The sequence below is a fragment of the Rhipicephalus microplus genome, chromosome 1, assembly GCF_043290135.1.
Source record: "Rhipicephalus microplus isolate Deutch F79 chromosome 1, USDA_Rmic, whole genome shotgun sequence".
Lineage (NCBI taxonomy): Eukaryota > Metazoa > Arthropoda > Arachnida > Ixodida > Ixodidae > Rhipicephalus > Rhipicephalus microplus.
The window spans coordinates 245,536,897-245,551,184 of record NC_134700.1 but is presented as its reverse complement, the minus strand read 5'-3'; the positions used below and the strand labels follow the sequence as shown (position 1 = coordinate 245,551,184).

The 14,288-nt window shown below is 45.3% G+C and overlaps 2 protein-coding genes across 2 annotated transcripts in view; both read left to right on the top strand.

Annotated features, from left to right (window-relative positions):
* The window catches only part of LOC142814169 (uncharacterized), a 578,033-nt gene that overhangs the window by 436,991 nt on the left and 126,754 nt on the right, over positions 1 to 14,288 (top strand). The gene's annotated exons all lie outside the window — the stretch shown is intronic.
* LOC119185603 (band 4.1-like protein 4) overlaps positions 1 to 14,288 on the top strand; it is a 68,124-nt gene that overhangs the window by 31,936 nt on the left and 21,900 nt on the right. The window contains exons 4-7 of the mRNA XM_075891969.1: positions 1,138 to 1,216; positions 5,929 to 6,026; positions 7,741 to 7,861; positions 9,821 to 9,908. Coding sequence (XP_075748084.1) covers positions 1,138 to 1,216; positions 5,929 to 6,026; positions 7,741 to 7,861; positions 9,821 to 9,908 — 386 coding nt within the window. The remainder of the gene's footprint in view (positions 1 to 1,137; positions 1,217 to 5,928; positions 6,027 to 7,740; positions 7,862 to 9,820; positions 9,909 to 14,288) is intronic.

Here is a 14,288-nt window from a genome sequence, read left to right as displayed (position 1 = left end):
TTGCCAGAGGAACGGCTTCACATCTGCGCAATCATTTCCACTCCAGCAATTTTTTTAATCCTCCTTGGGTGTGTAGAGGAGGAAGGGTGCACAGATGGTGGAGGAGTGAAGCGCGCGCGGTGTGTAGAGGAGGAAGGGATGCACATATGGTGGAAGAAGGAGGAGGAAGCTTGCGGACGGCGCCGCACTACAAGCCTCGAGTATTAGATGCTCCGCATCTAAAATAAATAGTGGGGAAAATGAAGATATTCTAGCTGCCATAAGGTATGGAGAACTGGGCTGTAAGTTTACGTTTTTTGTTTTTCTGTAGTTAAATGCATTTAATCGAGTAAGATGCATGTAATCGCCGCCCAGAGAATGGGCCTACTGGAAAAAAAGAGGGAGGGGGTGTAGACGTTTATTTTTATGTTTTCTTATAGAGTTTGGTGGCACACATGTCACCGCCCCGTCATAAAGGAGACGCTCATAGCATCTATCCATCGGCGGGCTTAGCATGACTGTGTTCAAAAAGTGATCACCACGCTTGCCGTGAGAAGACACTTGCTAAGCGAGTAAAACGCGGATTGTGACGTCACTTTGAAGTACCTGCACCAATTGCCGTGACGTCATAAATGTTGATGACGTCTCCTAGGGCCTGCGCAGTTCCTAATCGAAATATATGAAGTGAATTGTCCTCTTAGGTGGGCGGAGATTTAGCATAACAAGTTTAAGAAATTTTCGTTGAGCCACGGCAGCTGAAATACGAGTAAAGTATCTTGAAATCTGTGACATACCGTGTGCATATTTCGACAAGAATTGTTAAAATTCAACATTTATTGGTATGTTCCCTTCTTGCAAAAAGACTATTATGGCGAAATTAATGAAAGTACAGTTTTTAGAGTATAACTTATCGCCTTAAAATCATTCGCCATTCCTCTTTAGTGTCTTTTTTATCTTTCCTGCTTCAATTCTGAAGATACATTAAATAGACTGATACAACAGGTCAATCGGGACAAAGGCGAAGCAAATACGAAAAATGTCCTGGACTGCTGTGACAAATTTTATTGAGGGCTTCTTTGTGCACGAGCCTGTGACGAACGAACACACTTTCCGCGGTGGATGAAGTGCAGATATCTGATATCTTCCTTCCTGTCGCAGGCACGCAGACGTTCACATTTTACTTCGGTGTCAAGTTCTACGCGCCGGATCCGTGCAAGCTGCTCGAGGAGATCACGAGGTGAGTTGCACGTTGAGCCTTTAACGACGCTGCGGTGTCGAGCGCTGCCGCTGCGTGTGGAGAAAAATACTCGCAACGCGACTTTACAGCTCCCTGCTCTCCCCTCCACGCCGCCGGGAGTCCCTGCTGCTTTTCACGCATGTTGCACTCACTTTTTCGCGGGTTGTTCGTGACTCGTTCTAAAAAAAAAAATCGTAATGTTGAGATTTCTCTTCGTAGATGCCGTGCGGCGAAAAGGAAACGTCTGTTCAGTCTTGTGGAAGATAAGGAGTATTTGGCAGACTACGTCGTCCTGGTCTGGACCTTCGAAGGGCTCTTAGAGCGTAGGTGCCCGTTCCTACGTTGAGCGCCGTCGCTGATAGAGCGAACAGAAGTCCGTAGGCTTTTTTCTCTTCTAGTTTTTATTGCGATAGCAATTATATGGACACTCTCGGCTGGATGTGGCCGCCGAATGTATATATATCTATATATATGAAAATGTAAGAAAGAAACCCACAAAAACACTCCGGCGTGCGGAATCCAACGTGGGACCTCTGCGTCGTGAAAGCGAGGCGTTAACCACTGAGCCACCATGAAGCACGTCCTTCACCATTCAAACGGCAAGGTATTTTATATCTACCACTTACCACTGCTCACGAGCATCTCGGTGGGAATTGTGTTTTCAGCATTACCAGCAAGGTGGCGCAATGAGCGCGCGGCGCCGCCCGCTTTAATCTCATACGCGTACTTTGCCCGGCTTATAGAGAAGGGGAGCGACGCTCTCTCGCGCGCCCTTATCTGGCGGTGTCGAGGAGGGAAGGATCGCATGTCTTGGCTGCCCTCGGGCTTTACCTGGAACGATTCTGCTGTAGTTACCGGACGCGCAAAGATCACTGCAATCATTGCAGTTTCCGTTTGCGAAAAGCGCGCGCTTTTCAGACACAGCGAAGTAACAAATGAGACGCTTATTCGCTTGCATCAGCACCTGTGAGTACTTTTCGTGCGTAATTTGTGCGTGAGAAACGTGGCGCACGTTTCGATCTGCCATTCGTCCGTGTTGCTATCGCGTTCATTGCTTCGACTTGGTGGCAAAGCTGTGACTTTTTTTTTTTAAGTTATAGCGACATCTATCGAAGCGCGCGTGCCGCCGGCGAATCTCATTGGGCAAGGACCGCTTCTTGTAGCCATATGTTCCTCCGAATGCTTTTCCAGCCCCTGGTGAAAGAATGGGATACGCGTTTCCCGCTCAATAATGATGAGGGAATTAGCGGGAAGAGAAATGCGCCTCGCGTTTGCACATTGTCCGCTGAAAGGTTCATGGATACTGTACTTAAAACGTGGCTTTGTAGATCTTCTAAATTAGGAAGGACCACGGCTGAACTGGATAGGTGCGCGAGCGTTCAGAACGGCCGCAAGCCTTACCAGTCCGGCCGTGAAAGAACATGGCGGCAGACACCGGCTGCGCGTTAGAGAGAGCCGGCAAAAGAGGCAGTTGTTGGCACTTAGGCAAAAGGAAAAAAAACTTTAAGGGCTTTAGAACGAACGAGGATGATAGTATAACAGAGATTCATTCATTCACAAAACTTTATTAGTGTCCTGAAGCCCAGTCTCTTCAGACCGAGGTGGGCCGCGCGTCCATACCGTTAGGCCGAGCCTTGTGGCGTCATTGTGAACCTTCTGAACTGCCCGTAACTGATCTTGATTGCACCATCTTCTGCCAATAAAGCCGCTTTTCTTCGGGGTCGGCGACAGTCGCGGGACAGCCCGCCAGCATGTTTCTTATTCCAATGATGCCATCGGACGCGTCACACTCTTCTTAAATTTCACTTTCAGGGTGAATTTAATTTAGAAAGTACCGAGTATAAGTGCCGGTTTGCAGTAAACGTAGCGTGACTGCCTGAGCCCTGTTCAACTTTACGTGTGGCGTGGTAAGAACGGTCTACGACCCAAATAATAGTAAAAACCTCGTTAACTCGAAGTCACTGGGACCGCGAGACTTCTCTGAATTAGATGGGTTTCCGAATTAACTGAACAAACAAAAAGTTGGATGAAGGAACACGGCCGCTCGATCTGGATCGAGCGGCCGTGCAAGGAACTTGGAATTATTCTTAGTAATCATGAGCTTGTCGTTTGCTGTGGCGGCTAGTTTTCAGCTCCAAGGGTTATATTTTCCTGCAATACTTGGTATTAATTTGCAGCAAGCAAGGAAGAACGGCGGGCCTCGCGGAAAACAAGACATCTTCACTGCAACACAGTAGTGACACGCGGGCAGCATGTCGCCTGCTTCTCGCTGCGTCAGCACGTCCTGATGCGACCATTCGCGCATTGTTTTTGGTGAAGTAAGAAATTTCTTAATGGCCAGTATGACGAAATTTGCGATGTGTTTTAGCTGGAAAAAATGATCATTGAAACTTTCGAACTTAGTACTCGAGGTAGACGTTGCGGCAAGAACTCTGCCAGCAGTGCAAAGGCAACCGGCAATCGAAGGTTCGCATACATCGCGAATTTCGCCAAACTGTACTATCTTTTTTTATAATCCAAAAAGAATGGGTAAATCATGACCCGCTGACGTTGCAAGAAACACGCAATTCGCTGCCCGCACGTCATTGCTGTGCTGCAGAGAAGCACGTCTTGTTTTCCGCATGCGTGCATTTTGGTTGACCACGAGACCGTTCTTTTTTTTTTTTGCACGCTGGAAGTATCGAAACTAGGGTGCTTCAGCTGCCACTCATTCGTATTGCTACGTTGCATTGCCTTGTGGCTATTAAGGGCCGTAATTTCCGCGAATTCGCGACGAAGTCGGGAACTGGCACATGGCACCCAAAGTTTTCGAATTAACCGGACTGCTGCTGACCGGCACTTCAAAAATCCGCTCAATCTTAAATTGCGAAATGCGGGGCTGCGGAAATATTTTGAAATAAGCGGATTTCTAAATAACCGAGTTTGAATTAATGAGCTTTTACTGTATTTTGCGATATCGTTGCACGGGATCAAATGATCGTTATGATCCTCAGAATGGTAGTGGGCGTCGGCTCGGGTCTGACCGGCATCGCAAGCGAGTCCTCGTGCCAGGTCATTCGTCACCTCGTTGAGGTTGACCCGAGCTTCGTCCACTTGTCCCATATGCGCAGGAAACCGTCAGATTTCAGTATCGGTATTATTGACTTTGTACATAAGTTTAAATGCAGTACCAGTGACATAGCCCTTGTCAAAGCTCGCAATTGCTCCTTTGGAGTCACTATAAAAGTGTGACCATTTTCTGCTCCCCATAGCTAAAGCATTTGCGGCTTGCTCCACCACCGCGGAGTTCTTAGAGAGTATAGTCAGGGCGTCTCATACCTCTCTCTCTCTGTCTGACTACCACTACCGTGTAGGAATCTTTGCCTTTCTCCCGAGCTGTGTCTACTAGAGCCGCCTGTTGTCCTACCTGTTCAATTTCTTTCAATAAAGCTTTCGCTGTCAATTTTCGCTTGCTATCATTGTGTTCAGGGTGCATGTTTCTTGGAAGGATAGTGGTCCTGACGACGCCTCTAAGCTCTGCTCACTTCTATCTCGGCTTCCTGCGGGTTCTTCCATCTATTGGGGACTGACTAAGCTCCTCTCACTTCTATCTCGGCTTCCTGCGGGTTTCTCCATCTATTGGGGACTGACTCGATCACTTTGTGTATCAGCCTACTCTCCCGTGTCCTCGTGAGTCTTTCCTGCTTCGCCATTTGTTACGCTTCGGCCATCTCTTCCATGGTATTGTGCACACATAGGCTTATGAGCTTCTCAGTCGAGGCACTGTTGGGTATACCTAGAGCAGCTTTGACCAGCTTTCTAATAATGGTGTTGAGCTTGTTGAGCTCGGCCTGCAATCATAGGAGCAGACCTGCTATGTGGGTGAAGTGAGAGAGAGCGAAGGAATGTATTAGCCTTAGAGCGCTGTCCTCACCAAGACCCCTCTGTGGGTTGGTGATTCTTCTTAGTAGCTTGAAGACTTGGTCAGTTTTTTTGGCTGAATGGCATTAAGGTCGCTTCCTCCAGCTTCAAAGTGGAAGCCTAAAACATTAATTTTTTTCGACGTGCTTGATCGCGGATCTATCGTGACAGTGCAAGATAATCTTGGGTTCCTCACCTGGGGCATAGCCCTTGGATCTTCTATCCCTACCTTGATATTTTAAGACCAAAAGTTGTGACGTTGCCTCCAAGCAATTTAGCCCCATTTCACTGAGAGTGCTTTTCATGATGTCTATACTCTCCTGTAGTCTAGTCTCCGTTTGACCTGTGTTGCCATTGGCGCTCCATATGGTTATATCGTCGGCGTATATTGCAAAGTGTACACCTTCTATCTGCTCCAATTTTCTCACGACCCTGGTCATTGCTAAATTGAATAACATGGGTGAGAGCATAGCTCCTTGTGCGGCGGCCCTGTTTCTCAGGTTCATCACCTTAGATTTTAGTTCTTCTAGTCTTTACAGATGAAAATAGAAGTTCAGGGGAAGATGCATGGAGTCTTGATGCGATGAAATGTCTTTGGAACAGGAGGTGTTGTTGGAGCCATATCAACGAGCAGACTTGTTTTGAGGAAGACAAGTATGCTTCTTAAAGCGGCTCCAGCGACGCTCTGTTTTAATAAGATTTTTTTGTCGCCTCAGGAAAAAAAAAAACATATTAGTGATAAGCTACATTTTTGGTTAGCATCTTGGGTTCTATTGTTTAACACTCCATAGAGAAATCTGTTTTTATTGCAGGTATCAGTACTTTCTGCAAGTGAAGCAAGACATCTACCATGGTCGGCTGCCCATAAACTTTGACTTGGCTGCTGAACTTTTTGCTCTGGCCATACAGTGTGAGACAAACTTCTGTTTTTGTGGCCCATATTGGTTTCTACCAGTAACGTTTAAGATGACATCTTGGTGTGCTGCGAATTTTGCATACTTTAATAATGTTTGCATGTCAGGGGTTGCACTTTGAGAAGTCACATATGCGACAAGTACTATTTTAACTAAAGGGAAAAAAACAACAACAAAAAAAACAAGAGGCACGGAAGCTGTGTGATATAACAATGAGCCTATTCTATCACCACCCATTTATCTTAATGGAATCAATGTGGTTTCAGACTGTTATCCTAAATAGCAACCTTGAACACTTATCCCAAACACATTCACATTATATGTGACAAGAAAAGTAGCAAAAATAATCCATTCGAAGGACTCCCTATTAGGCTATCCCTGTCATTGAGAGTTGGAGGCCCTATCATTTAAGGGCCTTAACTTTCAAACATAAAAGTGCGTGCTCTTCATGTGAAAACTGCACTTCAAGACAAAGTCAGTGACATAAAACATCTTTAGCTTCTGCTCTATATTTACTGCTCAGAGCCCACTCCTATCACAGGAAATTCGCTGCAAAGAGATGAAAAAGTTATGCTCATCAATGTAGCTTTCGCCCTAGGCTCTGGCAAACTTGAGAATGCAAGGGCAGGCCACTTGCGTGTGCTAGCCAAGGCTTTTTGCTGACAGTGACTCTTGTTGCATAGCGACAGCATAGTTCAATTTCTTCTGCAAATATTCAATTATGAAGTGGGCTAAAAAATTTGTTATAATTCTCCCTATAGACACCACTTGACAACTTCCAGCATGCAGAAAAAATTTTCTATTCAAGAAATGATAGAATTTAGACATGGGGCAATACTGCCTATTATTCTGTCATTGTTTGTTTTTGTACAGTTAGCTCAAGTTTCTTTATTACGAAAAAGCATTCAATCTTTGCTACTTTTTTACTTCAACAAAGCATTTATATATTATATCTGGACAGAAAAACATATTTCTTTCTTTGTGCAATAGACTCTCAGTAAACGAAAATCTGTTAAATTAAATGACGTTGCTGCTTAAACACAACAACTTGAACTAGCTCTGGTGTGATTGGTTTCATACTTGTGTTTTGCACACTCATTTATCCCTAAATAAACAGAACTCCTGCTAAATGGAACATATTTTCCTGGTCCCTTCAGGTTCTGTTTCATGAGAGTTTACTGTATTCACACAAAGTACTTTGTGTTTCTAGTTGTGTTTGCTCTATTCTTCCCACTCCCTGCTATAATTTTTTAGTGCTGCAGGGTGTGTTGAAATTAGGTAATAAAATTAATAAATTTGGTGCTTGTTTGCATTTCACTGACACACATGTTACCATAGCTTTTTAGTTAGAGAACAGGAGTTATGGCATTGTGCTGCTGAGCTCGAGGTGATGAGTCTGATCTTGGCCATGGTGGTCACATTTATATGGAGATGAAATGCAGGCTTGGGTTTTGCCATTGAATAAAACTATGCACTCTCAGAAACTTACCAAACAGTCATACATAATGAAGATAGCCTGGGCTATATTAGTTGCAGTAAAATACCACTTGTTAATGACCAGGCAAGACCAGATAAAGACACTAATGACAAAATATGAATATTGAGCAGCATCGCACTGAAGGAGAAAAGCGTGCATAATACTGAAATGCCACCTTCTCATTTCAAATTTCTGATGCATACAATGTTGCTTGTACTTTGTTTATTCTACAGCCGAGCTTGGTGACTACGATCCGAGACGTCATCAGCCTGGTTATGCCTCAGAACTTCGCTTTCTGGTAAACCAGACACCAGAACTAGAAGAAAAGGTTGCTGAGTTGCACAAAGGGCTGAGGTAAGTGTACCGCAATTTATAAAAAGAAAAGCGATGCTGTACATAGACAGTACCAATGCACTTCTGTAATATGAGATGAGCGCCTCCGTGCAACATGCAAGCGAGCTTGCACAGCGTGCTTCCAACAGTAAAGCTGTTTAAGCTAGCCATTATTTGTGCAGCCTATTAGACAGCTTTTACCATCAATGGGTATGTGCCACAGAATTAGGGCAAATCCCACTACGCACTGCTGCGGTATGGCCTGTAATAATCCTGATGGGTGGGATAATAATTACAGAGAGAGAGAGAGAGGAAATAATGTAAGAGAAGAAAGAAAGTTTCTGCCCAAAAAAAGAAAAAAAATTTCCTTGAGGTGGGATTTGAACTTGTGTATCCTCAATTTCTAGGCAAGGGTAATAACCACTGGGCTAGCAAGTTTTTTTTTTTCAGTTTCTTTTTTCTTCATTGATGGGCTATCTAGGCACACAAGCACAGCATAGCATAGATTTGTATAATATAGTATAGAGAGGGAGTGAGAAAGACAAGTGAGCAGGAAGAGGAGAGATGTGATGGTGAGAAGGAGGGAAAGGGGGATATAGTAAGGCATAGCACAGAAAGAGCGAGAAAAGAATAGAAAGAGGGACGAAGCTAGTGTAAAATAGAGATAGAGAAAAAGAAATAAAAAAGGAAGAAAGATAGAGAGATCAGGAAGGAGAAATTAATTCTAAGAGGGAGAAAAGGAGTGCAACAAATAAATAGAAATAAACAGAGGAAAAAAAGACAAAAAGCAGAAGGAAGAGAGAACAAAAAAAGAAATAGAGAATGAATGAAAGAGAAAATTGTCAAAGCCTAGCAAAACAGCAAAAGCCAGGACTAAATAGGTGGCTATCAGTTTTGCCGTCTCTTTAGCAGTGTGCCTCTTGTGCAAGCTATGCTAAATTTTTTGAAAGATACTCTTTGAAAGAGTAATCAAATTGCCCACAAATTCGTTTATTTTATTGCTTTCGACTAGTTTGGAATGTTTTTTTTTAGTATAACTTCATAAAGATAGATGAGGAAGTAAGGAGGTCAGACATTTAGATCAAGGAGTCATGAGTCATGCCAAATGTTTGTACTGTATAACGTGCCTGTCCAAAATGTTGCCACACATTGGTGCACAACCTACTAGGTTTACTAGGTTGTGTTTGTGCACATCATATAAGCTACAGGAGATTCCCGGAAGTCACCTTCAAAATCTAAATCGTCCAAATAAGAATAATGCCCTGTAATGCTGTTGGCCACTGTAGGTGATGAAGGAAGCCACGGTGGAGGCTGGGGAATAATGACTAATCGAATTGTGGCCAGACACAACTGTTTATGTATTTTAACTATAGCTAATACAAAAGCACTCAATCGGTGGTCAGTGCTGCCCAAACAAACTTTGGTCAAAATTTTTTGTCTGAAATAGAGTGGCATTCTTTCTTAACGTGAACTAATAGATAATGAAGGGTATAATCTCTCATACTGACACATTTGGAAGATTTTACTTTGTCACCAGTACTTATGGTGTATTTCAGCATGAGCGATCGTTTATTAAAAAAAATACAAGTTTTCTTCGTGTTGAGGTTAAAATTTGGAATTGATTTGAGATAATTTGAAATTCGTGGCATGGCAGTGCAACAGCTTTACTATTCAATTATGGAATGTTTGGTAAAACAGCATACAGTGTAATGCTGCAAATGTAGCAGCTTTCATTCCTTTCAATGCCTTGGATAAACAAGCCTGATATCAGTTCCAATATTTCATATTTCATATAATTTTATATCAGCCAACATTTCATATTTTATATGAAGATGTAATTTGCAATACTACAACACAGTAGCAAGTTCTTACTGTACAATAAAACAAGACTTTAATGTATGATGCAATCACTTTTCTAGCTCGTCCCTTTACTGATTTTGAGTGTAAGAAATCATTTTTATGCCTCTTGATTTGTGGCAGAGGCCAAGTACCAGCAGTTGCTGAAATGAATTTCCTTGACAAGGTCAAGTGGCTGGACATGTATGGCGTAGACCTCCACCCTGTTATTGTGAGTTAATCTTGGTTTCTTTTTTTTTTAAATAATCTACATTACTTATTAAAGAATATTGATGGTGTATATTCAAATCAGAATCAGTAAAATATATTTTTGCGGGGTTGCATCTAGTTGCGGCTATCTCTATGCAGGGTGGTGCGAAAAAGAGGACGACGACGTGTTTGGTGCTAAAAAATATACACAACAACTGTCATCTTGACTGCTGGTCTATTTTTCTACTCTAAAGTAGCAAATACATTCGCATCATTTTGGTAATGGTGCCGGGTACGACGCAAGATGTAACTTCGCAGCGGACGTGTTCTGGACTGCCTGACCATGTTAACGGAAACCAATTCTGCCGCTCTTGTTTCAGCTGCGACTTCGGCACAGCCTGTACAGCCGGTCGTATTGACGCAATGGTGCGACCCTGGAAACTTCTGCAGCACTGACCACGTTGACGTTGACGACTGGATTTCGAAGTTTGAGCGGTGTGCAGCGGTGTATCGGTGGGATCCTACGATGATGCTCGCCAACGTTGGCTTCTATCTCTGTGGAATAGCAGGCTCGTTGTTCGAGGCTCATAAAGCTGACATAACCAGATGGTATGCTGGCAAACAGAAGCTTCGTGATCTATTTGGTAAAGCCGCGGGACGCCAATGGGCCACTTCTAAAGAACTCTCTTGTCGGGCACAAACTACAACCGAATCCTATGTGACCTACATTCTTGACGTTCTCGCCCTTTGTCGTTGTGTCGACCCCAACATGACCGAGCATGATAAAGTAAGCCATTTGCTCAAAGGCATCGCGGATGACGCTTTCAACTTACTCATGTCTAAGGATTGTCGACATTATCAAAGAGTGCCGCCGATTCGAAGAGCTGAAGAGTCGCCGAGTCACGAAGAATTTCTTGCAACTTCCGAACACGGGCGCTACTTCATCTTGCGAAGACCTTCAGTTGCCATGCAGTCAACCACATACCAACGAGAGTGTAGTTCACATTGTGCGTCGAGAAATTGAGGCAGCGTCTCCACCATCCTTTCTGACCGCCCATCTGATGATAGACCAACGATCTCATTGATCTAGCGAGTTGTGAGGGAGGAGCTGGCAAACGTAGGACTGCAGCCTGCATGTTCGTTGAAAGAACCTTCGAGTCAGTACCATAACGCCTTCTCCTGCACCGGAAAGATTCCGCCGCTATCGTGATCCTACTCAGTGGAGAACGCAGGACGACAGGCCGTTGTGTTTTCATTGCCATAATGTAGGACACATCTCCCGCTACTGTCGTTCTCGCACCTATCCACCTCGGTCGTTTTCTGGCTATCGACGTGACAACAACCACCGGCCCCTGCAGTATGGCGCTCGTAACGATGAACCATACAATGGTGCTCCTGCGACATCAGTCTGCCATTACAGCCGTTCACCGTTCCTGCATGACCGTCGCTCCAGGTCACCTCAGCACTGTCGCTATTCGTCGCCCCGCCATACTGGACGCCCTTCCTCGGAAAACTAAGCAATGCAGCTCGCAGAGGTTACGCTGCATTGGACTCCCGACCTGAAAACCCTCTGCTGACAATGACTATGGACCAGAACCTGCTCGATGTAGATGGCCTTCCTGTTACTGCCCTCATTGACACCGGTGCACATATTTCAATTCTGAGCTCTGACCTCCGTGCACGATTAAATAAGGTCCTTACGCCACCCAAGTCCCTGTTTGTACATGTCGCTAAGGGAGCGACTCCGGCTGTGCACGGAATGTGCACCGCACGTGTGAGGTTCGCCGACCACCATACGTCCGTTCTGTTTCATGTTCTCGCTCATTGTCCTCATGATGTCATCCTCGGACTCGATTTTTCGTCAGACCACTCTGCTGTAATTGACTGCTCAGCCAGCGTCGTGCAACTTGACTTGCCTGCGGCCCCCATCGCGTCGAAGATGGTCCAGAACAAGCTTTCGTGTGCTGAGTTTGTTTGCCTCCCACCACAAGCCCTAACATGTGCCACTGTTGAACCATATCACAGTGTGCCGGATGGGGATTACGTGGTCTCTCCCTCTCCCGGTGTTTTACTGGCCCGCAACATTTCCTCTCCGTACACTGTTTTAACTGTTACAGCGAACAAGACCTGCCTTCCTCTTCTGAACCTCGGACTCAGCCCTCGAGTCCTACCGCAAGGCTCATCACTCTATTGTTTTCACCACTCTATCACTGTCGCACGAGTGCCAGATCTCACCAGTGTCCCATGAACTGGCCGCAGTCATACCACCAAACATGCATAGCACCGGCGCAGCCACATCTACACTGCACAACAATGTAACCAAGATGATTGCCTCAGACCTGTTGCTGTCTCAAATAAAAGACCTCAGTGATCTCACGACCTATTCGGACATATTTGACTTTTACGGTAGGCCCTTATCAAATCTTGCAAGTCAAACACTGCATAGATACCGGCGATGCAGCTCCAATTCACAGGCGTCCCTATCGAGTGTCACCATCGGAGCGCCAAGTTATCCAACAGGAGGTCAATAAGATGCTCACAAAAGGCATCATAGAGCCCTCTCCGAGTCCCTGGGCGTACCCTGTAGTGTTAGTTAAAAAGAAAGACAATGCCTGGCATTTCTGCGTGGACTATCAGCATTTAAACAAGGTCACCAAAAAGAATGTCTACCCGCTTCCTCATATCGATGATGCCCTGAATGGCTTTCATGGTGCAACCTATTTTTCTTTGATAGACTAACTCTCTGGTCACTGGCAAATTGCGTGGACAACCTCAACCGTGAGAATACCGCCTTTGTAATGCCTGATGGTCTTTACCAATTTAAGGTAATGCCGTTCGACTTGTGAAATGCGCCGGCCACATTCGAGCGAATGATGGACACGCTTTTGCGCAGCTTTAAATGGTCTATCTGCCTGTGTTATCTGCATGACGTGATTGTGTTTGCCCCAAACCTTGAGTGTTGCCTCGAGCGACTTTCCTCCATTCTATCAGTATTTCGTGAGGTTAGGCTCTAACTTAATTCTTCGAAATGCTGTTTTGGGCATCGCCAAGTTACTATTCTAGGGCATCTCATTGACTCATCCGGCATCCGCCCAGATCCAGACAAAGTTCGCGCTGTCCTCGATTTTCCCATACCGACTTGTGCCAAGGACGTTCGAAGTTTTGTTGGCCTATGCTCATATTTCAGATGATTCGTCAGAAAACTCGCAGAGGTCGCACGCTCCCTCACTGATCTTCTGAAGAAAGATATGCCATTTGAGTGGGGTCCTGATCAAGCCACGGCTTTTCCCCAGCTCATAACACAGTTATGAGATGGGGAAAACCCCGCCATCGATTCTTGCCCACTTCGACCCGTCCGTTCCAATCGAGGTCCCCAACCGAGGTCCGCACTGATGATAGTGGCTACGGTATTGGCGCTGTGTTAGCACAGCGTCATTCCGGTCATGATCAAGTTCTTGCGCATTCCAGCTGGCTCCTTTCTTCTGCTGAACACAATTACTCTATTACTGAGTCCAAGTGCGTGGCACTGTATGGGCAGTTAGTAAATTCTGCCCCTATTTATATGGCTGGCCTTTCACCGTTACCACTAACCGTCATGCTCTATGCTGGCTTTGAGCTCTAAAAGATCCAACAGGGCACCTTGCTTGTTTGGCTCTGCGCCTCCAGGAATTCACATATGCAGTGGTTAACAAGTTCGTCCGTTTACACCAAGACGCCGACTGCCTCTCTCAGTACCCCGTTGACACTCCATATCTCGTAACGGACGACGCGTTCATCTGTGTTTCTTCACTCTCCACTTTCAGCAGCGTGAAATGCAAGCAACGGTGTGACGCCTCCCTACGAGATTTAATCGACCGCCTGAATACTGGCTCTACAGACAGTTCGCTTCATATGTTCGTTGTCATAGACGGCATCCTATACCGCTGCAACATGCACCCCATGGAACAGGAACTACTACTCGTAGTACCCACTTATCTGCGCTCAACCATACTTCAGTAACTACATGATGTACCAAGGGCTGGCCACCTTGGTGTTGCTAGAACGTCCGCCGACGCTTTTTCTGGCCTGGCCTTTGCCGTTCCGTACAATGTTATGTTGCTTCTTGCGAGTCGTGCCAACACCGCAAAAGACCAGCTGTACAACCCGCTGGGTTCCTTCAACCGACCGACATACCTGCCATGCCTTTATATCATGTCGGCCTTGACCTACTTGGCGCTTTCCCTCTTTCTACTAACGGTAACAGGTGGGTCGCCGTTGATACAGATTATTCGACCCGTTTCGCCATTACGAGACCTCTTCCAAGAAGCTGTGCTACAGATGCCGCTGAATTTTCGATCCAAGACGTCATTTTACATCACGGCGCTCCTTGTCAACCGGTCACTGACCGCGGTCACTACTTTTT